Source organism: Chanos chanos, chromosome 1, assembly GCF_902362185.1.
Source record: "Chanos chanos chromosome 1, fChaCha1.1, whole genome shotgun sequence".
NCBI lineage: Eukaryota > Metazoa > Chordata > Actinopteri > Gonorynchiformes > Chanidae > Chanos > Chanos chanos.
In genome coordinates this window covers 40,660,515-40,686,427 of record NC_044495.1, presented here as the reverse complement: position 1 = coordinate 40,686,427, position 25,913 = coordinate 40,660,515, and the positions used below count along the sequence as shown (strand labels likewise).

Here is a 25,913-nt window from a genome sequence, read left to right as displayed (position 1 = left end):
TGGCACACTTAGGGATCTCCCTCTCAGTAAATGTTAGATGTGCTGTATGCTTTGTCCACCAGAGGACGTTGTTGCACTTCAAACATCATACATACTTATTTCATGTTTACCCCTATCTCACGTGCCCCTTGAAAATATCAAACACCAAGGCTTGGCTTTCAACCTGGAGCAAACAAAGTGAATAAACCAACAGAAACTGTACATCGGATTAACATAAACTTTATTGTTGTTTGTATATCATTGTGTTATAACCTGGTGATATTATTCCAGGGATTACTGAAGGTGTCTTTCCTTTGATTCCAAATGGACACTGAATACTATTCTGGAAGACCTGGGTGGTACAGTGAGATTATAGGAGTGACAGTGAGAAAGGTTTTTATTGGTAGTTCTACAGTCCAGTGGTATTCAGGACTCATAAAGACAAGACCCTCTTACTGGGAAGACACCATTCAGTTCACTTTTAAAAGTATTAACTCTTGAACTTGAACTCTCATTATTCAACACCCAGCCCAAGTCTTCATGTGGGACAGGTACACTGACGAGTCAAACACTGTCCTAAATATTGCATCAGCTAGTTTTCTCTGTGGTGTTTACAGCTCTCATTCAGGAGCCCAGGAGACCAGACTCTGGTTGCACTAATCCATAGTCTCTCGTCACCAGCTCATCAGAAAGCTACCTTATATACACGGTAACTAGGATACCGCTGAGGTGAAAATCGATCTCAGTGGGCCAAACGCCACCAGCAGAGAGCCTCCACTTACCAGTTCAAATCAGAGTACTGTACAGAATATGTGCATATGGGTTTGTATCTATTCTAACAAATGTACAGGGAAATTTACATTTCGGAAACCTGTTGTAATTCTTACAGCAACGGAAGCTGTATCAATACTGCAGGGATCTCGGCTATATTGTGTTTATACATACATTACACGTATAAATATATAATTACTATATATAAGTGTATACGTATTTATATATACTCACTGAATCAAAGAACCCACAATCCAAAATTAAACTCTACCCAAAGCGAAGGGACGTATCGTCCTGGTTAATATGAGTTATTACAGTGCTCTGGGACAGATGGAATGACATTAGCTTATTAGCATGACAGATGCGGCATGCGCTCCTTTTGCACATTACCTCAAACTTCCATTGTACATAGTGACACAGTAGTGCATATTACGAGCCAGACGAGGCTGTTCCATCTATTTTGAATCAATCCTTTTCTGTGCACTTCATGACACGTATAGCAAACAAGGATAAAACAAGGAACAGAACAGATGCTAGTCGCCTAACAAAGTGACGCTGCTGCGCTACTGATGATGATGGGGACAAGGGCGGGCGTTTTACTCCAGCAAAAGCTTTTTTTTTTCAGTGACGTATCTCCAGAGATGCCCTGCATTCTGAAAAAAAAGTTCTCTAGCAAAGGTGTCAGCACCCATCCATCTTCTATTGTGTGAAGCTGTTGGGCAGCTAAAGGGGTGAAAGGATGCTCCCACGGTGCGCAAACTCCACGTTTATGACATATGAACTTCCCCTTTGGATGTACGTTACACACTCACAGCACTGAAACACACTTGCAGCTGGTCAATATAGTCGTTGTGGACAATGGACAAAGTGTCTCTGCAGATGTACAGTCTATAAAGAGCTTCCTAGGAGCCAAAAGGAGATAATGCAAATCAGATAGGAGGAGTTTGCTGATAACTGAAATGGAGGGGCAGGATGTGTGTGTGTGGGGATGCTCGATAACTGCACTTTCTTCTGTTGCATCTGTGAAAGCGTTATAGGAGTGGGTGCTATTCAAATGCCCAGATTTCAATGTTCTGTACAAAGAAGTCCTCTTTCTTGGACAGCATGGGATTTCCAAAGGTTTTACACGAGTGGCTTCTACCATGGTACAGATCACCATCCAACCACAAGCCAAATTCACCCCTGTGGAATCAAAGCGAAATTTAAAAAAGAAGAGGAAATTTTTGTGCTTTGAAGAAAGAGAAAATCAACAAATTCCAAACATGTCACTAACTCCTGTAATGAATATTTCATAATCAGATCTGTTTGCTGGCAAATGCCATTCAGACCCCACTTACCCTCCGCCACCAAATGCTAATGAATCCATGTCTCCTTTGATGAAAAACATGTTGTCTCCAGTCCATTTAAACACCTGAAAATTGTTTGAGAAAAGATTCAGATCAATTTTGGATCTTTTTGCCAGTGAGTTTAAAAAAAACACTCTAGATAAGGGGACTGGATGTAATCCTATAGCATTTGCATGATGGGAAAAAGAAGAAAAATCAGAGAGCCTTGCCCATCAGCAGTATCAGCAGTAAAAAAAAACAAAAGAACCCTTACTTCACAAATCTTTTGGCTTCTGCGAAAAGTTCTTATCTCCCAAAGGAAATAAGTGGAGCATTCACAGTTCTTGTTATTTCATTTGCATATGCTCACACTTTACCATCTGTTCACAGCTTCGGTAAACCACTTCGCACATACACTGACATGTTGCACTATATGGTGTCTGCTCTCACCTCGAAATCTGGACAGAAGGAGAAGAGGAAGGTCTCTCCTGTGCCATAAAAGCCTTCGCTGACTTTAAAAGGCTCTGAGGCCAGGGCTCCAAAAAGCTACAGAAACACAAAAACAAGAATAAAACTGTCTAGATCCAGTCATTTCTCTCTAAATGGACTCTCCAGTCCATGAGAAGTCAAGTTCAGAAAAATCTTTCAGCCACTTGAATAGTCACTTGCATAGTCTGATAGTAGAGAGCTGTGTAATAAAACGCCAATCATTCAAACTTAATGGAACTACACATGTTGACATCTCCCTGGCTTTTGCTAACACATTGCTGATAGAGAATGCTCATATAATCTTAAAAAAGGATCACACAAACTTGGAGAATGGATTTCTATCTTGATTCTCTGTCTGAATGGTCAAAGATAAAGCCCACCTGCCCATCACTGTCTTTGATCACCATGAGAACGGGTGAGTCCAGGCCCTGCATGGCACGGTACAGGCTCTTGATGCTCATGCCATGTTTGCATGTGCTGAATGCTAGGGTCCAGGGGTATCCAATTGTCCTGGGTGGCAGGTTCTTTGCCAGCTGCACAGATTCATAGAGAAAACATCAGAGTAAACAAAAGCAATGTTTGGCCAAGGGAGAAAAGGAAGACACTGGAAATCTATCAGAACCAAAAGACATCTTTCCCAAAAGGCCCACCAAAGGCAGCCTTGAGGAAGGATGCATCTGTCTAACATGAGAACTTGGACTGATGTGTATGAAGTGTTTAAGTTAAGTTTAAGTGATTGCACACACATTGGGGTTAAGTGCCTTGCTCAAGCACAGCCATGGAATCAAACCGGCAACCCTCCAGTCACAAGCCCGGTTCTCTAACCTGTAGACCACGGCTGCCCCACAAGTGTTTACGCAACAGGAAACGATACTGATTGGATCTGATATAAAAGCAAGGACATATTGTGCTACATGGATGGATGGATGGATGGATAAACAAATCTTTGGATGGATGGACAGAGGGATGGATGGATGGATGGATGGATGGATAAATCTTTGGATGGATGGACAGACAAGAGGATGGATGGATGGATGGATAAATGGATGGAGGGTTTGAAATGACTGTTCCCTCTCTCCTCACCTTCTCAATCTGATCCGTCTGCAGAAGGTCACTTGGTTCATTCAGATTGGGCCTAAATGTTTCCGGCTCTGGATCATTCTTTGCCACCAGACCATGTTTGGAGTTAATGTCTTCCTTGGTCGTGATCTAAACGGGGGAGACAAACCGTTAAGGCTACACATATCAGCAGATAACACTGCCAAACCAAGGGGAGAGTCACAAAGCAAAGTGGGATAAGTAAGGAAGGAACAGGACCAGGGCGGCACTTAGTGGCACACACATTCCTCTTCATGGGACACTATCAGAGTGTCCCATGGTTTGGGCTATGAGAGCCAAAAAGTGACAAACCGAGAATCAGATGATGTGTGTCTCTACATCAGCAATACTTAATATACCAGCTGATGTAGATGGGGAAGCTAAATGGGTCGACTGTAGGGCACAATTACAGGATGAGGACGTTCATGTTAATAGGTTAAATGCTGTCTTTTTTTTTTCTTTTTTTTTGGGCAGTTACAGTGATAAGCTTTCCCATGAAAGCATATGATGCGGGGGGGCTTCACACATCTGTTGTAAGAGGTTAGACTGGCAGCGTAGCAAAAGGATAAGAAGGAGGAATGGCAAATGCAAATCAATGCAAATATCCAAGAACTACACGAGATAGGCAATCTGTAATCTGACCTCTGTCCTGGGCTACCTGGTCATAAACAGTATTCTATCACGCTTGAGTTCTTTTACTTCACTACAAATCATGAGGACAGAAAACTGGCTCTGTCTTAGTCTTGGATGTTTGCGCCATGCCCATGCTGGTTGGGTATGAAGTTAGTGCGAACCAAAGGCACTTTGAAACCACTTTGCTGTTTTGAGAGCAGAGAGTTTTTTTTTCTTTTTTTAAAAGAAGACTGAACAATTTACGTCAACGTCTACCCTATTAAGGTAAACTTGACATTAGAGTATGACACTACTCAATAGTTGACCCAGATCCTAGGTCTAAAAATGGACATACCTAATGCATAATAAACACCACAAAACAGAAGAACCTTCACCTAGGGTGAGTCCCACTACTGGCCTTTCTCAAGCAGTATTATCCCAGCATACTACAGTTCCATTCTAGACTCTCCCTTCTCTCCTCCCTAAAGTATGTGGAGAAGCAGGATTAGAATGATTTGGGGAGCTGATCTGAAGGATTGGACAGGGATGCCCTCATAGGTTCATACTGAAGGAGGGTGTTTTTTTGTTTTTTTGCATCTTAAGCCAGGATCCTATCTCTTCACACTCAGTACAGATACAACTGCCATCTGCTGCTCCTGGGGGAGGGGCATCACCATGGACACCATGGATGCCATTAAAAACCAAACATTTGTTCATAAACTTTACTTTGAAGAAAAACAACTGGGTTAATTTCCTGGGAAAATCCACAAATATATATATATTCTAGTTTGATATGATATAAAATTTATATTGAAGGAAGAGCTTGCCAATTCAAAATGTATAAATATCCATTCCATTATGATGTCATAAATAATGACAATGTGGTATACAGCGTTGCCAAGAGACAATGCCCTGCGTGATATTAATCCTGCCAATCACAGTTGTCCAAGAGTATGACATCAGTGCCCTGGCTCTGCCAACAGCAGCAGACTGGAGAAGACTCTCTGTCTGAGGAGAAGAGATCTGTGTGCAGTGCACCTGTAGGCGTTTGCAGAGTGATCGCAGATCCTCACTGTTTAGCGCATCAATCCGCCGGTAGTATTCAGTCACTGACACTACCTAATACAGAGACAGAACAGTGGTGACTGCACCAATTACCCTAACACAACATGGAGGGGACCAAAGGCACGTTAGGAAAACACAGGATAGGAGAAGTCACTGAGGTTTTATGTTGGGAATGTTAACAGGTCCCTGGTTCCTCCAACTGCAGCCACTGGACCTTGTGCAATCAGAAAAGCACATGAGTTGATGTTTTCCTAACCAAAAATCAGCCACACATTCACAGACTTACGGGCAAGAACAGCCCTTAACAAAAAAAGGTAGAGTAGAATTTCCATAAAAACGCGTTTTGGACATTACATACGTCTATTTATGATTTTGTCCCAACATAGACAAGTAAAACACGACTAAAATGAAAACCCAAAACGTATGATGTAAGATCCAAATGCAACGCCAATATCGATTAATGCAAAACCTAAAAGACATCATCACGTCTCAGCCTGTTCTCTACAGCTGGCCGATCGACACAGTGCCGCAACAGCAGGCACAGAGTTCAGATGCGGAGCCAATCAGATTAATGTAAAAGGATTTACCCAACAAGAACATACTGCACCGTCTGACTGAACAAGCGTGGTCTGTCACAAGAGAGGCGCTTCATGGTCAAGTTAACATATGAACTTAGGCTACGTCAAGAAGCCGCAGAAAGGTTAAGAATCTTAGTATTACACAGTTACAAAGTGTATGGGCGCACAATGAGCCAGGGAAAAGGGGGCCAGACTCATGCGTTCTTTCAGTCAGCACAAAGTTATTAGGATATCAGAACATCAGATTGAATGTAAGCAAAATGATCATCCATTTAATATCCAAATTTGTTGACCAGATGTCTTTCCTTTGCAGTGGTTAAGTGAAACAGACGACGGTGGCCTTAATACCACATAAGTTATTTGACGTAATGAATACATTCAATTGCAAAAAAATCAAAACGTCTCTGCAATATGTCAGAAGTGACTAATCTCTGGCTAACTTTAAATAACCGGTGATTAAATTCAAAAGAGATCACATATTATTAATACTTCAGACGCCAGCTCTGGCTTTTAACCGAGTTGTAATTTCGGTCACAACGAAATACCCTCATTCACATCACACAGAAATGTGTCGAGTACGTTTCAAGATAAGACTTCACATGCAAAGTTAGCAAATCCCTCATAAATAGGTAACCGTTTCTCTATAACACTGGCCATCAAGGACTAGACATAGTTTACTAATATGGTCTCAAAAGCACATTGTTGTCGTACGTTATCCTGTACTATCATACTTATACGCATATATAAAGCAAAAACATCTCTGTCTACTTCGTTTGATTTTACTGTTTCTTACTACTAGACACGAAGCGTAAACGGATTTGCATTTGCCTTTTAAACTGACATTAACTCCCCTGTGTCGGTTACTACCGCAAGTGCAGTGCACAAGTCACTTGCGACTTGACAACACGGCAAACTCCGACAATATGGGAAACAAACAAACAAACAAACACACGGGGGCATGTTTTACCAGGCCAAAGCTGTACTTCGGTATCAGCTGGCATCCTTCTTGAATTCTCCTGGAGAAAAACATGTCTCGCTCAGTGCAGAACAACTCCGTGTCATATATGTTTAAAATTACTCCACCGTTTCGTAGTCAGACGCATCCACGTTCAAACTGCTAGTCCCACATGAACCCGAGCCTTTAAGTGCACTTGGCACGCTCTCTTAGTGTCTGTCATAGACCAATAGGATTACGAGGCTACTGAAAAGTCAACTCGAATTCACCACCCATTCGGATACTAGTGTCATGCATGTTGTCTGCATTTGCTGTAAGTAGGCCAATGTAATTCATGCGTTTAACGCTCTTCAGGTAAGAACAGCAAGTCAGATAAATATCCAGTCTGGCGCGAATAAAAATGACACAGATTGTGCATGCGGCGAATTACACTGGTAGACTAAATCGACAGCTGCTGTTACAATTGTGTCAGGTGTGCTCTCCTTTTGAATATTCATTTTAAATATATTGTTGTTGTTTTTAAATTCTTCAGTTATATAGTATAGCATCCTACTTATTTCAACATACATGCAAGCACAGTAAGACAGACAAGAGGGGGAGGAACCACTCCCGACCAATACAATTTCTCAGAAAACACATATGCAAACAATAATTGGTGCAGTCACTATGGATACAGTCTCATAAAGCCAAAGCAAACGATTTTAACACATCAAGCGTTACCAAGGTACATACCGTTTAAACGTATCCTTTCAAGAGAAAAGAGGTCTGGACTAAAACAAGAGATTTTAAGGGACACTGACAAACAGAAGCATTCGTGCAGTCGTACTGCGACACTAATCTGTTCACGAGCAGAAATCTGAGGACATAAACAGTTCGGATGAAAAGAATACATACGGCAGAGATGAGCTAAAGAGAATAACAAACAGTTAAACATGTTGCAACAGGGCAGATATTCATGACAACAAACAACAACATATCCATGACAACAATCAACAACATGGACAAACCCAGCATTATCAAAAAACAAAACAATACAAAACAAAAGAAAACATCAACACTCAGTGAAAGCATTCATATTTTACAATTTACGCGATATAAATGTTGCCAGCATTAGTAAAACGTAACAATAAACAACAAAACAAAAAAGAGTTAATAAGGACAAAAAAACAAGAGCACCATCAATAGTTAAAAACGCCCAGAGGAGGGCATTTTAACTGTCATGATAATATGTACAAGACTGTGTAAGACAGATAAATGTCGTATATAATGCACGTATTACAGATACAATAAATGATTTGAGAGGAAGGGATGAAGAAGACTGAAAAGACTGAAAGAAAAAAAGGAATTTCCTTACCTCCCACTCTTTAGCCGTGATATCAGGTATGGGTCTTTTCTCCTGCCCGTCTCCGGCCTCCTGGTTTTTCTTAACCACCACAAACCCAGGCTCCCTTTTAACCCCACTCATTTCCTCTCCGTAAACGTCGGGTGTCCACTGGACAAAGAACGCATACAGGTGGTCTGACCTGGAGGGTGCAGAGTGGCTTTAAGAAATGGAGAGACTCTTTCAAACATCTCACAAAAGGTAGAGGTAACAAATGATTTACAAAAAAAAAAAAAAACCTCACAGTCTCTTGACCCAGTGTCCCTAAAATGACAGCTGACACTTATCTTAACTAACCTATTAATTGGTTGTAATAAAGTTGTATTGTTAATTTGTAAGCACTTTTTAAAAAACTGTTCAGGATTCAGTGTTTCTGAACTGAAGAAACTGTGGAGAGCTTAAGTGCATGTTCACTGATATTGTTTGCTTTTATAGAAATAAGAGGCATTTCTGTGGTTGAGAAGAGTCTAGGGTAAAGGTCATATATCTTAAACTAAAACACTGAAGATGTGTTGAGTTGTCAGTCATTATTAGTGTTACTTTACAATGTTATGTTTAATCCCAATAGGACATGGCCCTCCCAAATGCTGCAATGGAAAATGCTAAATATCAGTGTGTCCATTCTCAGAGGATTAAAACACTGAAAAATTGAAACAGACTCACATATAGAGACACATGCACATGTACAAACACAGATTGGTCATATTTGTGATTTACACGACATCCAATGGTAAATATTAACATGAAACACTGCCATCTTTTGAATGCCACATTCTCTTACCATTGTTTATGTTAATTCTGTCGTGGTCTGTGTGTTCCGTGTTGTGCTCTAACTGTGCTTTGCTCTAGATAGTTTCTTTGCGCTAGACTGTGCACTATCCTGATTGAGCTGTGTCCCAAGTGTGCTGTATCTTCACTGTGCTGTCTAGACTGTGCTTTACTCTTACTGTGCTGTGCTCTGAACTGTGCTGGGTTTTAAACTGTGTTCTAAACTGTGTTGTGCTCTTACAGAACTACATTTTGTGGAAGCACAGACATCTCTAAGCTGTCCACCGAACTAGGTCAGCCAGGAAAGATTTTCTATAAAGTCTTTTCAAGACAGGAGCCTGAAATCACTCACTCACACACACACACACATGCACACATGCACACACGCACACACGCACACACGCACAGGCAGACAGTGAAAGGAATTATCTTTTCATAAAATGAAATCATAGAAGTGAGAAAATGACTGATGCATGTATCAGGAATTCAGCCAAGCTGCAGACTCAAAAAACAGGTTCAGTGTTCCATATTTTCTCCCTTGCTCCATTCCAGACAGTAAAAGCGAGCTTTGTTGTTTTCGAGTGTGGAGTCCTTAATAAAAATGTCTGATTCCATTTCTTCATTAAATGTTTTGCACAGCGTAAACATGACATGATCTCACAAACTGGCCTTTAATGCGATTATGCTGTTAGGGCATATTAGACAGATTTACTGCCCTGAAAACGAAAAAGAACATTCTCCAACCACACGTAATTGGTTTCTGAGAGAAAAACAAGTTTCTCCAAGCTTGCCACTGATACAGGACAGATACACAGAATTTCTCTGATGTAAGCAGTCGGCATTCACCTCTGCATGGCTAAATCGATTGGCCTGGTTATGCTCACACATCAGTCATTACCAATCTCTCTCTCTCTCTCTCTCTCTCTCTCTCATTGGATTAACAATACAAAACCTCATACACGTGTCACTGACTGTGACACTGAAGAAAATGATATTTCAAGGCGTTTGAAGCAACCCACAACATTTTGAAGTGCCTTTTTCTGAAATGTTTCTCAATGTTTTTTTGTTTTTTTTAAAGAACAATCATTGAAGCAAAAGAATCTTGTCCTTAAGCTGGTTGCTTGACCCATTCAGCCCAAGAGTTGTCAGTTCTAAGTCATTATAATGTATAATAGAATGTATGTGTCCCTGTGGCTGGAAAGGATCTGCCCAGGCCTGTAAAAAGCGACTACTGCATCAGTAAGAAAATGACAACAATTTTGACTTGCACCATAACCTGATCTCTGACATAAACTGGTCATGAACTGTCATTTTACCAGAAAGTTATTGTCACTTTCTGTCGATAAGAATATACCAATCTCAACCTTTTTTTCCGCTAATGTCCTAGTCTCTGTAACCTGCCCACCCACAAAAAAAAGTGACAGTCCAATGCATAACTAACCTCTTGCCCTTTCATGTTTAAGTGTGAACTGAGTGTGTCCAAACTCTGCTTTTACATAATCATGTCATTGTACAGGTTTTTCTAGGCAGCATTGCTCAAAAACACGGAGAAAGAAAGGCCTTTTTCAAAGTTGTGTGGTGCTTTTGGACAAGCTTGGGATTCAGTTAGCTTGGGACTCAATATTAGTTAATATAGTTAATACCCTGATAATCATTCAGTCTTTTCAGATTTGCGAAAGGTGTCTAGGGTGAGGGTTTAAGGTTTAGGATTTAGGGTTAGAGAAGAGTTCTGGGTTGTGCTGACAAAGTATTCAGCTAGGGGGAGCTCTTGTGTAGATTTAGAAAGATAGCACAGCTATAGCTACATATATATATATATACACACACACACACACACACACACACACACACACACACACACACACACACATATATATATATATATATATATATATATATATATAGCTGAGACTGTAACAGACCTCTCCGATGGGACGGCGAACCAGTACTCATGCTTCCTGTCTCTCTGGGCGTACTGCTGCATAGACGCACTGGCATGAGACACAAAGGTCTTCCGCATGGCCCTGCCAACCCGCAAGCACAAGAACTTATGGGACTTGGACCTCCGTTTCTCCTTGGACTCCAGCACACCTGGGATTAGGAGAGAGTTACATAAGCGTGGTGGGAACAGTTTGGTACCTGTTAGCGGAAACAGGATTTTGTGGTTCTGTCACTGCCAAAAGCAGGGAAGTCTGCAGCCTGACTGGGGGGGGGCTACAAACTTGGACTGAAATGGTGAGATGTCATTAAACAGGTACCATGCTAGGTTTGCCTGGGCTGAAGCACAGAGAGGGTGTTGTTCATGATACTAGGCTGAATAGTAAAAGCAGCTCCGACAAGCGTGAGCTGTTTGTCTGCATTAAAATCCTGATAAACAGAATCATGCTGAGCTAATAATTATTTTTTAAGCAGAGACAGAAATATACACCTATATATGTAATATACACGTATTACCTTCCTCTGTTGCTTTCCCCTCCTCTGCTGAATCCGATGTGGTCTTGCCAGTGGTCACCTGCTCTCCTTCCTTCAGATTATTGGCTGACTCTGTGACATGCATTTCTTTTTCTGCGGTGGGACCAGGTGCTGACCCAGGATCTTCAGCGGCCACGGTATCTGAACACTGTGACTCTGAGGTGGTGCGAGATTTGGGTCCTCCTGCAGGCTGTTCAACGGACATACTCTCCGGAACGTTCTGCGTTGAATGTGCAGTTAAGGTGTTGCCAGTGCTCTGCTTTTCTCCTTCAGTCACACTCTTTCCCTCTCTCTCTTCCTGTCTCGTATCTGTCCCTTCACACTTGACCTTCCTCCCTCTGGTATGTTGGGACTCCGCGGCGCCTGTGGCGGTGCCGGACGTTGGTTCGGCCTGGTTGACTGTCTGAACCGATTCGGACGAGGCTCCGGACGACTTGTTCCTCTGCAGCTCATCTGAAGAGGTAGCGGCGTCGTCGCGAACAGGTGAGAGCTCGGACTCCGTGAAGACGTCCTCGGAGAGTGAGGCCTCGGTACTGCGTGGGGCAGTGCTGGCACTGTCATTGCCTGTTTCGCGTGGGTGCTGTCCCACCTCCTCTGTGGCCCCCCGTGGAGCCCTCTTCTGGTGGCCCGATTCAGGACCTGCCACTGACAGATCCAGATATCTGAAGAGGAAAACACAAGATCATGGTTCATGGGAGGCACTGTAAATGAATACGAGTGAAGCTAGATCTTTAAAAAGTGTAAGAAATTACATATTATTTCTGGATTTAGAGACTGTTGATTAACTGAGAACTAAATAGAATTTATTATTAGCAAATTCATATTTTCTTTGTTGGCAAAAGTAACAAATGCTTTTTATAAAATATTTATCAGATACTTTGTACTTAAAAGAGCACAAAATATTTGTTAAAAGAGTAAATCCATAATTAAGATTTCGAGCTGAAAGTTCATATTTCAGAGTGCGTGGATGAAGAGAACCTTTTTCTACACTGACATATTTTGTCTTCCACCCAGTGTCCCTCAGCAAGTTTTTAAGGGGTCGTTTGACCAAAGATGTGGTCCCGTTTTGGTGAACTTACGGGGGCACAAGCTCCCGGATCCTGCCGTCTGTGATCTCCGTGCACATGGCGGCTGACTGCACCTCCTCTAGGGGACACATGATGCCATATTCCTCGCAGCCCCTCTCCTGCACCAGGAGGTCAGACTTATGGGGGTCGAACATGATGTTGTTGGGAGTGACGAGTAATACGCCACTCACTATCCCCTGATGTGATGTGTGTGTGTGTGTGTGTGAGTGTGTGTGTGAGAGAGAGAGAGAGAGAGAGAGAGAGAGAGAGAAGAGGTGTGTGTGAAAAAGAGAGATGTTGGAAAAAAGAATGAAAAATAAAAGTAACAAACATATAAACACATACACACACACACACACACACACACAGTCTCACCTTGCCATCAGTTATATATTTGCAGTTGATCTTGAGGAATTTCTCCGTCAGCGCCTCCTCTTCCTCCGAGGTCGAGGACACAATGCGGGCTGGGCGGGGCAAGGGGTGTGCCAAAGAGGGCATGGCCAACCTGCGATGGGCGTCGTCAGAGTCCTGCCAGGAAGTGGAGGAGAGGAAAGAAAAGGAAGAGGCAGAGTACAGGGAGGGGCAGTTGTCTCTCCCAAACCATTGCATGTAAACACAACATGCAGAGGAAACACCAATGCATGCAGAGAACAGTACATCGATTCCGGGTTCAACAAAGCCAATAACAGCCATAGAACAATAACAAGCCTTTACTAGCAGGCAAAGTGGCTCCCAGCAGGCCTGAGAGCTTTTCCAGTGCAGTAAGGTCTCTGACATGGGTGAGCCCATGAGACTGTGCCTTAGAGTTCAGAGCTGAAAGATGCCCCCATGGAGTGAGTTTTATTACAGCAATTTGTTCTGACTCACATTAACACCCACAGAATCACTGAGGGGGCCTAAGGGCCCATAATAAAGCATTAGAACACATTAAAATAATTCTCGGACCATCCGAGCGTTTTTCCTTCACGTCCTTTAATGTTCTGTCTAGTCTGTATCTGGCTGTATCTGTATTGATATATTGCAGTATTATCAAATGATTATGAAATGGTTTTCAAATTATTGCTCTAAGATAAAAAAAAACCTCATCTGAGGAATGATTCCATTTAACTTAAGTTACTACACTCAGTTACACACTCAGCGCTGAGGTATTTAAATACTGATAAACTTACACCTCTAACTGACAAACTTAAATCTTTTATTGACAAACTTAAAGCTTTTCCTTCAATATTTCTGTGTCAGTAGTAAAAGTTAACCTACTTTTCAGAAGCTAGAAAAACCGTGACATGACAAACGAATTTATTCTGATTTTTACAGATGATGCAGGTGAAGTCAACTAGAAGCCAGTTTGCTATGGTGTGAAAGTCAAGTCCTTGTTTTCAAGGAGGATTTTTTACTTTTTTTTTTTTTTTAATTAAGCGTGGCACAAATACCTCTTTGGACACAATGCTGTTACTCTTCTCCGTTTCTGACCTAACAAACAAGCTGTTTACCAGGGAAGAGGAAAAACTCTTGTTTACTGAGGCTGTTTACCCTGGTTCATAGTCACAGCATACATTCACTGTGAGTCTGCTGTTTGGTACGCTGAGTCACTGTTTGTCAGAGTAACCCATATACATGACACACAGAGTGTGTGTGTGTGTGTGTGTAGGAGAGACAGAGAGATTAGGTGAAGGAAGGAGGGGATGTGTGTGAGAGAGGTATGGATACAAGTTTCATGAGTGTGTGTGTGCGTGTGTGTGAGTATGTGTGTGTGTGTGTGTAGGAGAGTCAGAGAGATTAGGTGAAAGAAGGAGAGTATGTGTGAGTGAGGTATGCATATGAGCGTCTTATCCATATGTGTGTGTGTGTGTGTGTGTGTGTATGTGTGTGTGTGTGTGATGAGTCATAAGAGGAAATGTGACCGTGTGTGCCCAAATCTTCAGCTTGGACACCCAGTCACCTCCATCCATGACCATCTGGAGCATACAATACACACACACACACACACACAGACACACACACACACACAGACACACACACGCACACTATGCACGCATGCACATACACACATGGACGCACACACACAGACTCACACACACACATTCACATACAGATCCAACTCATAGCTGACATAAGCCATTTGGCCAGTATGTTTCTGATGCGTTAACCTGCTAAGACTCACAGATAAAGCTCTGGAAGAAACTGGTTCTCTTAAGACTGAAGACTGGTGATTGCAGTTTCACAATAACACCTTTTATCACCCCAATTTGTTTTTGTTCCTTTTTTTTTATCCAAAACCTTTATCCACCAACAGCACATGATTGCAACAATACGATAAAACCAGATCAAAAGGATCAATGGCATGATCTCCTTTAAAAGGAGATTCCCCCCCCCCAAATGGATCTTTAGTGGCTTACTAAAGGATAAACAAAAAGACTCATTAATTTCAGGCTTGATGCTTAGGAGCAGCACTGCAACAAGAAAGATGGAGATATGTATTTACACTGACTGTGGATATGATTTATCTCTACAGTTGGAAGCAGAGGCTCTGTGGTGCAATGGATAGCGCGTTGGCCTTCTAATTGCTTGGTGAAGCCACTTAAAGGTTGTGGGTTCGAGTCCCACCAGAGTCACATAAAATGAGTTCTATCTTACCTAAATAAAACAATAATTTCCTTCAGGATGAATAAAGTTCTATTTTATCTCAACTAAAGCTGCAAGAGTGCTGCAAATATCACTTGTTACCACTACTGCCCCTTAGCGGTTATCAGTAATAACACCATTTGGCATTAATATCCACTGCACTAACAGTGGAGAATATTGGAGTAATTCCAGTGTGATTACAGAAAGATTACACTGCTAGCTGTATCATTTAAATCAATGTTCTTCCACAGTCCAGCAGGAAATAATTTAGATCTGGTCTCCCACTTCGCAAACTTGATCACGTTTTACTGCATTTAGCTGTCAAATGATAAATCCTACTTCATAAAATATCGTGCAGATACATTTGGGAGGGAAGATATAGAAAATGGAAATGAAAACAAAACAAACTGTTCAACCAGTTTAGGTCACTGAATTATCACAGCCCTACACAGCTTGAGTAATTGCTTGACTAATTAAGTTTCCAATGTAAATTGCTGTTAGTCAGCAAAAACACCAGCGGAGAAAGAAACAGAAAACCTTGGGACAAGGAAGTCTGCGTTTTTTTTATTCACTGGTGGTCTTAATACAATTCATCAGAGCACTGTTCTCTGCATGGATGCCTTAAGAACAAGGAGAATTAAACAGGAGAATTAAACATAGATTTTAGTACATTCAGTGGCAGCTTTTGTGTGTTTTAGATGGCTTGGGCAATGTCTATGGATTCAATTAATCAGTATTTAAACCAGCAGGAGTTTTAAGGAGAGTAATTGCCTCAATATTTATGCGATTTGGATGAGAGCTGAACTTCAGAGAGCAGAGGGAATCCATTCACTGCATGCAGAAGCACATTCGGAGCATCTGTCTTTCTCTATCTCTGCCCATGTCTCTGTCTCTCCCTCTCTCGCTCTTTTTCTCTCTCTGTCTCTCTAGCGCTTTTTGAATTTTCACATCATGAAAAGCTTTCTCATTTAGAGCCAACTATATTCCATCTGAGCCCATTGCAGCATATCATTAAAATGATCTCGTTAAAAAGAACCCAAAAAAACAATCAAACCCCACAAACTCCTGCGCTCTATGTCACTGTTTTCATATTAAAGCAGTCTGAACCCATTACTGAGGTGACTGTGGCTCCCTCTCATAGTCTTCGCTATGCATGTGTGTATGCATACCTGTAAGCCTGTGTGTGTGTGTGTGTCTGTGCGCCTGTCTCTAATCATGTTCTGTGTGTTTCTATTGATCTTTCCCTTCACTCCATATCACCCAATTAGTCTCCATTCAGCCTTCAGAACTGTGTGTGTGTGTGTGTGTGTGTGTGTGGACACACAACCCATTTCCTCAGCTAAATGTAATTTTCACGCATTCCATTAAAATCCATGTGTTTCCACCCCTTTGACATGACCTCCATAGTGAAGACTCAAGTCATAAGCAGCCCTTTACCTGGTGACCTGGTGACCAGTTCCCTAACAACCAGCTGACTGTGACTAAAGGCTTTTCAGCGTTACTGTTCATTCATGCTGAGTGTGTGCATTAGGGGAAAAAAACACAGGGCAGCAGATTTAACCTACATTCAGAGGCCTGGAAAGGTCAGCCAGTGACTCAGGGTTAAGAGTATACTGGTTTCCAACAACAGGGTCAGAGATATTTACAGTCACGCTACAGTAATCTTAGCATGTCACAATTCATTTTACATATTCTGCCCATCCTTGGTCTTAAAGGTGATGCTTTATAGAATGTATCACTTAGAATGTATTGGAGTTTTCAGATTCATTTACTGTTTTACAAATTTCAGAGATTTCTACTTGATGCCTTTTTTTTTGGAAAACCATCACTGCTAAGATATAAAATATACCTAACCTGGATATTTCATATTCTTCCATCAAGGAAATGACTTGGAAATGCAAGAGATACATGTGAGGATTCCTCGGTTTGTCATCTCTGCTGATTCTGCCAATTTGACATGAACAAGCTGAGGATAAGTAACGATATGGTGTTGGATAAGAGTGTGAAATATATCAAATTTATGCTTGGAGCTAGAAGGGTAAAGATTTGAACCAGCGATTAGAATTAGATTGAATTTATTCAGTCGAGCGGCTGCAAATTAAACGCCAGGCTAAGGACTTGGAGAATTATTGAAGCCAGTGCAATGTGCAAGCTAAGCAGACTGCCGGTCTCTGAAGACAGAGTCAAGTAGAGTGAACATACGAAAACTGATGCATACAGTAAGATAGTGGGGACACACATAGACTAGTGTATGCAGTAAGATAGTGGGGGGACACATAGACTAGTGTATTACAGTAAGATAGTGGGGACACACATAGACTAGTGCATACAGTAAGATAATGGGGACACACATAGACTAGTGCATACAGTAGTATTGTGGGGACACACATAGACTAGTGTATACAGTAGTATTGTGGGGACACACACAGACTAGTGTATACAGTAAGATAGTGGGGACACACGTAGACTAGTATATACAGTAGTATTGTGGGGACACACATAGACTAGTATATACAGTAGTATTGTGGGGACACACACAGACTAGTATATACAGTAGTATTGTGGGGACACACACAGACTAGTATATACAGTAGTATTGTCGGGACACACGTAGACTAGTGTATAGAGTAGTATTGTGGGGACACACGTAGACTAGTGTATAAAGTGGTTTCGTGGGGACACACATAGACTAGTGGGTGCAGTAGTACTGTGAGAACACATATAGACTAGTGTATAGAGTAGTTTTGTGATGACACATATAGACTAGTGTGTGCAGTTGTACTGTGGGGATACATATGGACTAACTGCCCATTTCTAACATGGGGCAGTGTGATGGAGTAAAAGACTGAGAGGGACAAAAGAAATAAAACAAATGGAGTACATTACTGTTTATTGCAGTGGTTCGAAACTCCAGTCCTGGGGACCACCTGCCCTGCCCTGCATGTCTCTGTTTTAACCCTTCATTATCACAGCGCACTAAGCTAATCAGGGATTATGATGATTATGTTGATTATGTTATTATTATGTTGATCAGTGGAATGAGGTGTTCAGGTACTAAACTGAGACAAAAATGTGCAGGTCATGGGGTCCAGTGGACTGGATTTGACAACCACTGGTCTATTACGTTATCCTCACTGGTTACATGGATCAACAAACATTCAGTGCAATGTTGCTCAGCAGCTCAGAATCACTAGCTCTGTCCCTATTCCAATGACATGGCGCTGTGCAGATCCGCCTCTAAAGTGCTAGTATTGGTCAAACCATGTACTCACATCCCCCAAAATGTTGTGATTGGTCAGCAATGCAGATCTCCCTGTTGTAGTTGGAAGGGATCACCAGCCAACTGCTCCTCCTGAGCTTTCAATGTGAGCGTCATTTAAGGCATGCTGCGTGTGATGCTGCTGACGGAGAAATGGGCTGCCTGCACTTCTAAGTACAGTGTGTCATCTAAGTTCATCATTTCAAATATTCATGAGCTACATGGCCATTGAGCAGTTAGTGGGTTAAGCAAATAAGATGCTAACTCCATACCTAAAACACGCAGGTAATGTATAAATTCATTGTTTCAAGTTAATGCCCAAAATCCTTTTATTGTTGCTCTTGTTGTGCAGCTTTCAAAACAAAGCAGTTTTAGAGTTATAGAATCTGACATACTCTTCATTATGTCATGGATCAGCATATTCAGCCTTCACTTTCCTCTCAGAAAGAGCAAGCTTCCCATCTGCTAAATCATACAGCCTGGCACATCATTAACACTGGCCATCTTAAAGGATACACCATACCGCTGCATCAAGTGCCTCAGAGTGACCTCTGACCTATGAGAGCCATCCTGAGAATCCAGAGTGAGAGAGTGTGTGTGAGCACGTGGCAGGACGACAGGACAGAGCGTGACTCACCGTGGTGGCCTTCTCCACGTCGGCCTCTGAGGAGGTGGGGGAGAGGGGGCTGATGGGACTGAGGGAGGGAGAACTCTCAGCGCTGGACACATACTCTGGATCAGGGACATAGAGCACCTGTGATACACACAGCCGCACACACACACACACACACACACACACACACACACACATGTACGCATACATATAAACACACACACACACACACACACACACAGGTCAGCCAACAGAGGCATATCATAACAAAGAATATCAAGAAAAAAAAATAGAAAAAGTCATGTGAAATCCATAAGCTGCAAAAACATCAATGAAACTCTTGAAAGTACATATTGTACTGAAAATATCTGCACACAGCTGGTTGGGAGAGGGCTCCTTAGGGAACAGGGTAAACAGTCACATTGTGAACATTGGGTGGGACAACTGTCACAAAAGCAAAGGGACTTCATGTCAATACAGTATGCTGCACCGAACCGGATAATCCTACTGTACATACAACCCAGAGCATATACGGGGATTAAAGCAGGTACAGCTGTGAGAAAAAGTGTGTGAACTCTTGGAAATTGTTTGGATTTCTGCATGAACAGCTCCTAAAAGGTATTGTGATCCTCATCTAAGTCACCTAATCATAAATAATAATGACAGTCTTATTTAACCAACAACATGCATGGTGTATTGCATAGCTGTATCTACATTTGACAAATGGTTTAAACAACTGAGGTCATTGTTGGAAAAAGCATGTGAAGCTCTGTTTGGTAACTAGCGGAACCTCCTTTTCTGGCAATAATCTCTAACAAATGCTTTCCCCAGCTACTTATAAAACCCTCAAACACACACACACACACCCACACACTTACAGAAGTATGTAAGAGCTGAAATCACCCAGCATTCATAGTGAGTGAACCCCCACGGTGTGGAATCATTTCAGCTCCAATTAGAAGAATGACATAAGCAATCCTAGACACAGTGGGGGAGTAATTGGACAAGAAAACTCCCAGCGTTCCACAGTCTCTCTTTCTCTCTCTCTCTCTCTCTCTCTCTTATCGGAATGTGTTATGATGAATTATTTGCATCCATGGAGAGAAAAGACAGATTGTAAGAAGGCAGAGGAGAGAACAGACTCGTAAAGGTTTTAGCATTTCTCCAGTGAACCTGACATGAAATCTACTGTATTGATCTCACTCTGAGAGACTGCTCTTTCTGGGTGTGTTCACTTACTCATGATTTAGAAAAGGAAAAAAAGGAAGAAAATCAGTGTATCCCTCAAGCAGTCTTCTCACACACACTTTCATTTCTCTTTGCATTGTGCTCCCCTCCTTTTCAATTTCTCTTTCTCTATCAATATCCCTCTTTCCTGCTCTTGATTACTCTTTCTGGCCAGCATAGTACTCCATCACCACTAAGGAATTGTGGGAAATCGATATGAGATGACATGTCATTTTACTGAAATCACTTTTTCTTTGTCTTTCACAGAGCTGCAAATGCATGGTCAGTTTTATGCAGGTTTCCATGGCGATAGAGCCATAGTGATTATCTACATCCTGATGTGTCATTAGCCATCCAGCATCTAGATGCATTTAATATTCCACCTGTAATATTAACTGTTCCTTCTTCTTTAAATTCACTCTTTCTTTCTCTCTCTCTCTCTCTCTCTCTCTCTCTTTCTCTCTCTCTCTCTCTCTCTCTCTCCTTCTGTCTTTCTCTCTCCCCCCTTTCACTCACACACAGAGTCTCCTTGAAACATAAATTATATCTCAGTTTCTCTGTCTTCCACCATTCCTCCTCTCCATACTGATAGAGACTGTATGTGAATGTGTGTGTGTGTGTGTGTGTGAGGCAGTGAGTTTTACCTTGCCTGGTACCACAGCTCTTGAGAAGAGTTTATTCAGTTGGACAAGTTCATTGGGTGTGGTGTCAAACTTCAGGGCGATGCTGTTCAGTGTGTCTCGAGATTCCACCTGTGTCAGAAACAAACACAAGCCCATCATATTCCACTGTCATGCACCACATACACCCACACACTAACACAGCACCTACTTATATTTATATACATCACACAGCAGGCATGACCTCCACCCAACACCACCCATTTTGCTTCATCATTCTTTCAATTAAACACAATTTCATTGACTTGTATGTCTCCCCATTCTCTGACAGGTCAGCCTGAACACATAACACATGCTGTTTAAAGGCTGGGCAATATTTACCAGTCAATATCACAGTCATGATCAACTGTGGGATGGCACACCAGATTATCGTGTGAAACTTGATCTGTATTTCAATACTAGGATCTTTAGCATACTGTTTGGCATACAGAAAATCTCTCCTCACAGAATCTCTCCTCTGTCCACCGAGCTGGGCTGAGCACTGCAAACTGACTGAATATTTAAACACTGAGGGGCAGAGTTACATGTTTCAAATGCAACATGTGGTGATTGGATCAATACTTTGTTTAATAGAAATCTGTATAATCTGTGGTGATCCATGTGGCACATAAAGGGTTAAACATATTTTTGCTGAGTTAATGTGCTACAGCGTGCATCCATACGGTCTGTTTCTCTAAGGGTTTTTATACAAACTCTTCACACATCTCCACATTTTTGCCGGTGACTGCACAATGAGCACCTGAAATGACCTGGATGCAGCGCTCTACGGTACCCTGGCACCGCCCAGCAGAGCAGAGCAGAGTCTAAAAGAAATCAGCTTGGTTTGCAAAAACCTGGAAAGGGAACCTCTTCTACTGTTTCAAAACATCCTGCAGAGCACACATCAGCCGGGCTACCTTTGTCTGACTGACTGTAAAAAGGATTTTTACAGTGCTGTTAATGCTACGGTGTGCGGAACTCTCAGTGGACAGTCTGATTGGTCAAACCAGCTTGACTGGGGGCGGGGTTTTAAATGAGATTGTTTTTATAGGTTAAACAAAAAGAGGAAGAACATGCTCTGTCACATATGGGCCCTACCGTGCTATCATTAACAATTCACGATTACAGATGCAGACGTCTTAAGCCCCAGCTACATTAAACCACATTCACCATTTTGCTTGTCCGTTTCCAGGAAGAAGAAAAAAACATTTAGAAAGCGTGTGTTCTGTACTGATATTTCAATTGCAAGACAAACATTCTTGTCATTCTCTCAGTGTCTGAATATACACACATTGTAAAAGACCCATCTGACATTACTATGAAATACGTTAACCTGCTCAGACAATGGGAATCAGTAAAAACATCCCAGTTCAACACTAAGGCTGATACACACTGATGACAAGACGTACAAGGGTGCAAATCTGTACCGTTTCTTATCTCTTTCCTCTTACACAGGCAACTTTAACAGATCTGAAAGACATCAGCAGCTACAACCACTTCAACATTAAATTCACACTGTGGTCTCATTAAAGGAGAACCAGAACAGAATATCACTGACTATACTCATTTTTCATATGCTCTGTGTCTCATTTTGACTTTAAACATTCCAACTCATTACCTGTAGTCACGCTTCCTCAGAAATGTGAGATTTAACACAGAGACTAATTTAATAGGGGATGCAATTATGAACTTGGTGAAGAACTTCAAAGTGAAACCCTGTCGTTTAATGAAATTCTAATGTAAACATTCTTGTGTTTACACTATCGAGGCAAACAGGATTTTTCAATCACAATGTTGATCCTGATTTAGAAATATTCAACTGTTGCTCCCTTTGTGTCCAACACTATCCAGCCATTTAAAATTCACCAAAATCTATTTGTACATACAGATTATATGCTTTCCAAGGGTTTGAACATTTCTACACTGAGGGCATTTTTGGTTTGAAAATTCTGAGTGGCCCAAACACAGAGCAACAGGGGAGAAATCACTAAGACAACATTGATTGGTTATTTCCAACAGCTGTATCGGGTTTCTCTCTGCAAACCCTAAAATGTTTGGCAACAATTCTGTTTATGTAGTGACCTTGATTATAATGAGTCAGCAAAAGGTTTTACTGGACAGCCAACCTGAATAATATTTTCAGCTAAATCTTGTATGCTATTCCAGAATTTTCCCAATCTTGCATGGGCTTATTTGAGTGTTTTCCCAAACTCATCTCCTCTTGTTACAGACAGGAGTTTGATAAATCCCCAGGTGGAAGGATCTCAGATCACCTGATGGCTCTGTCACCTGATCTGAACTGATGAATCTCATTGGGTATCACTTCCAGCCTCATGAATAATTAAGCGGCAGGCTGTATTCGCTCCATCATGTACAATTCCCCTCTGGAAGAGGTCATGTCTGAACATCAATCAAATGCACAGACACACACACACACACACACACACACAAATTTAAATATGCATATAAATAAACATAAAAGGAGAGGAGCAGAAGACCAAACAACACTAAGCAACACTTATGTTCACAATCAGTGACCTGGACAGGATGACAAGCATTCACTCATAATAAGAATATACATGAATGTCAGAAGGTCACCGGTCTTCTCAGCTGTCCGTTGGTCCCCAGTGTCATGTGACCAGCTTTAAATTTCAAAGCATGCACATAAAGCAGAGACAGAACATTTCTGCTGTTGTTGTTCTGTTTCCACAGCTGAGAAGTTCTCCTCATTCAGAAATCTATTCCAGTAAATATTCTTTTGTTCCCACAGCAAATGAATAAACTGCAGGATGAAAAAGTTGACAGACCTGTTGTCTATCAGGAAAGAGAGGTGGAATAAACCTACGACGTTAACAAACTTTCACAGTATGTGAACTGCTTTGTGTCCAGTTGCGGTGGTAGAGTGATCCAGTGACCAATAGGTTGTGGTCTTGATTCCTGAAGCATGATGGGTAATGGATCCTTGTATAGAGTGCTTAACCTCATGTCAGCCTAAAGAAACATTTTACTTCTCACATAAAAATTAATCATACATTATTCTGTACGAGAGCATCCGCTTATTACACGAATGTTATGTAAAAATGTGATTTTGAAGAAGCCAATATTTAGGAGTTTGTGTCATGAAGACAAGTGAGTGAAACCAATTAAGTTCAAGAAAAAAAAGAAGAACAAAAAACCCATCAGATTTCATGAAGATCCCAAGCACGAGAAGAGAGATTTAGTGGAGGCCATGACAGTTTCATTTTGGTCACATGGATGCTGTGTTTTTGACAGAATAATTTCCATTTAGTTTCCATTTCCTGTACATAAACTTGTACAGTATGAAGGGAAATGTATTGATTCCATCAAGACTTTTAGAACAGGTTTCCTCACTCACTGGGGTTCCTTGGTTGCTGGAGCAACATGTGGATGTGACTTGTTTTAGAGAGTTTCTCTGTACTGTACTGTGTCTCTGGACTGGTCACATCATAATTAAAGACAGCCAATGGGGTTTCTCCACCTTAAAGTAATCTCCAATGAGGCCTCGGTTTCGCCCTGGCTCAGTCTTTTTGACATGTAACTGTGGCAAGACAGCTGAAATGCTAGAGACTCAAGAGGCGAAAATGTTTGCTCCTCACTTTTCTTGCATGTCGAGTAGTTTCGATAAAGTGAAATGTGTATATTTTTGTACTTGATTTTTCAATATTTCCTGTGTGGGTCAGTCTCTTTCTCTCTCTTGCTCTTTCTTTCTCTCTCTTTAACATCCCCCTCTATCCCACCGTTACCACGGAGACGCTCCACCTGATTTGGGGGTCATTTCAAGAACACATGACAAGGCACGGCAACAGCTCAGTTACCAGTAAAGGAACAGGATCTTGCGCTCTCTCTCTCTCTCTCTCTCTAATCGATGGAGATGATGAATGGGGGGAAGGGTCATTTGTGAGTGCAGAACTGAAATGTCTTCTGCTCTCACATAAAGGAATGCCCCAACAGAGATGAAGAAAGAAAGAGGAAGACAGAGAGAGTCAGAGGGAGAGACTGAGGAAGACATAGAGAGACAGAACAGGATGACAAAGGGGGACAGTTGCCTTTTGCCAAAATGCCATTTAAAATCTCTCTCTCTCTCTCTCTCCCTATATATATATATATATATATATATACACACACACACACATATACATATCTATCTACCTACCATTACCTTAAATAATATCAAAAGTATGATTGATTGATGTTGCTGTTTGCTGTTTTGTTTTGCTGTAATGAGTAAAGCACAAAAGGACATAAGAAAGATAAATCTTTGACAAAGAAGAATGTACTGGAATGTATCACAAAACCAAACAAAACAGATTTTACCGGCTTAGCCACTAACAAACAGATGACAGCCCTTATACTCCTGCACGCACACACAGACACACACACACCCAAAAGCATACATATGCACGTTCATAGTCACTCAGTATGCACCTATGCACTGTCTCCAGCACGCACACACACAAACAAAAACACACACACACACACATACACACACACCTCAAGGCTGAGCGACCACTTGTGCTAATGTAAACAAAAGCCACCTGGCGCCATGGCAACGCCCCCCCCCCAACTCACCAAGTACTCCATGGTGCCTTTGGGTTTCTGGAACGATATGCGTCGTCCATCTTTCCTGTCCACTGCACTCTTCTTCTGACCCGTGTCTGAAATGAAGCGAGGAAGAGTACGGGTTAGACTCGACATGGTCTTCCTCTCCCTTCTCCTCATCTCATCTCCTGTTCTCCCCTAACCACCAGTCTGTGCATCCACTAGCATCACACACAGGAGAGAGAGAGAGAGAGAGAGAGAGAGAGAGAGAGAGAGAGAGAGAAAAGCGCAGGCTGGAGTCCAGCACATGGAGGAGTGGCTCAGACCTCTCTCTCTCTCTCTCTCTCTCTCTCTGCCATCACTCCTGCACAGGTCTCTCTTCACCTTGTCACCCCCCCACCCCCCACCCCCCC

The 25,913-nt window shown here is 41.8% G+C and overlaps 1 protein-coding gene across 1 annotated transcript; it reads right to left on the bottom strand.

The window, feature by feature from the left end:
• Positions 1-1,796: 1,796 nt before the first annotated feature.
• oxr1b (oxidation resistance 1b) lies at positions 1,797-25,557 on the bottom strand. Its single transcript, XM_030789753.1, has 14 exons — positions 25,531-25,557; positions 20,926-21,033; positions 19,079-19,195; positions 12,936-13,088; positions 12,573-12,757; positions 11,476-12,155; positions 10,944-11,112; positions 8,227-8,395; positions 5,313-5,393; positions 3,630-3,773; positions 2,945-3,097; positions 2,526-2,621; positions 2,088-2,161; positions 1,797-1,932 (listed from the first exon to the last, which is right to left on the bottom strand). Exons 1-14 carry the CDS (start codon positions 25,540-25,542, stop codon positions 1,797-1,799), a joined length of 2,277 nt encoding a protein of 758 aa, XP_030645613.1. The 5' UTR covers positions 25,543-25,557.
• Between the last annotated feature and the right edge of the window lie 356 nt (positions 25,558-25,913).

Excerpts from the sequence above, each read along its gene's own strand:
- oxr1b (XM_030789753.1), bottom strand. Across the intron at positions 12,758-12,935 it reads AATATATAACTGATGGCAAG|GGGATAGTGAGTGGCGTATT; the intron begins GTGAGACTGTGT and ends ACATCACATCAG. Across the intron at positions 12,156-12,572 it reads ATCCGGGAGCTTGTGCCCCC|ATATCTGGATCTGTCAGTGG; the intron begins GTAAGTTCACCA and ends TTTCCTCTTCAG.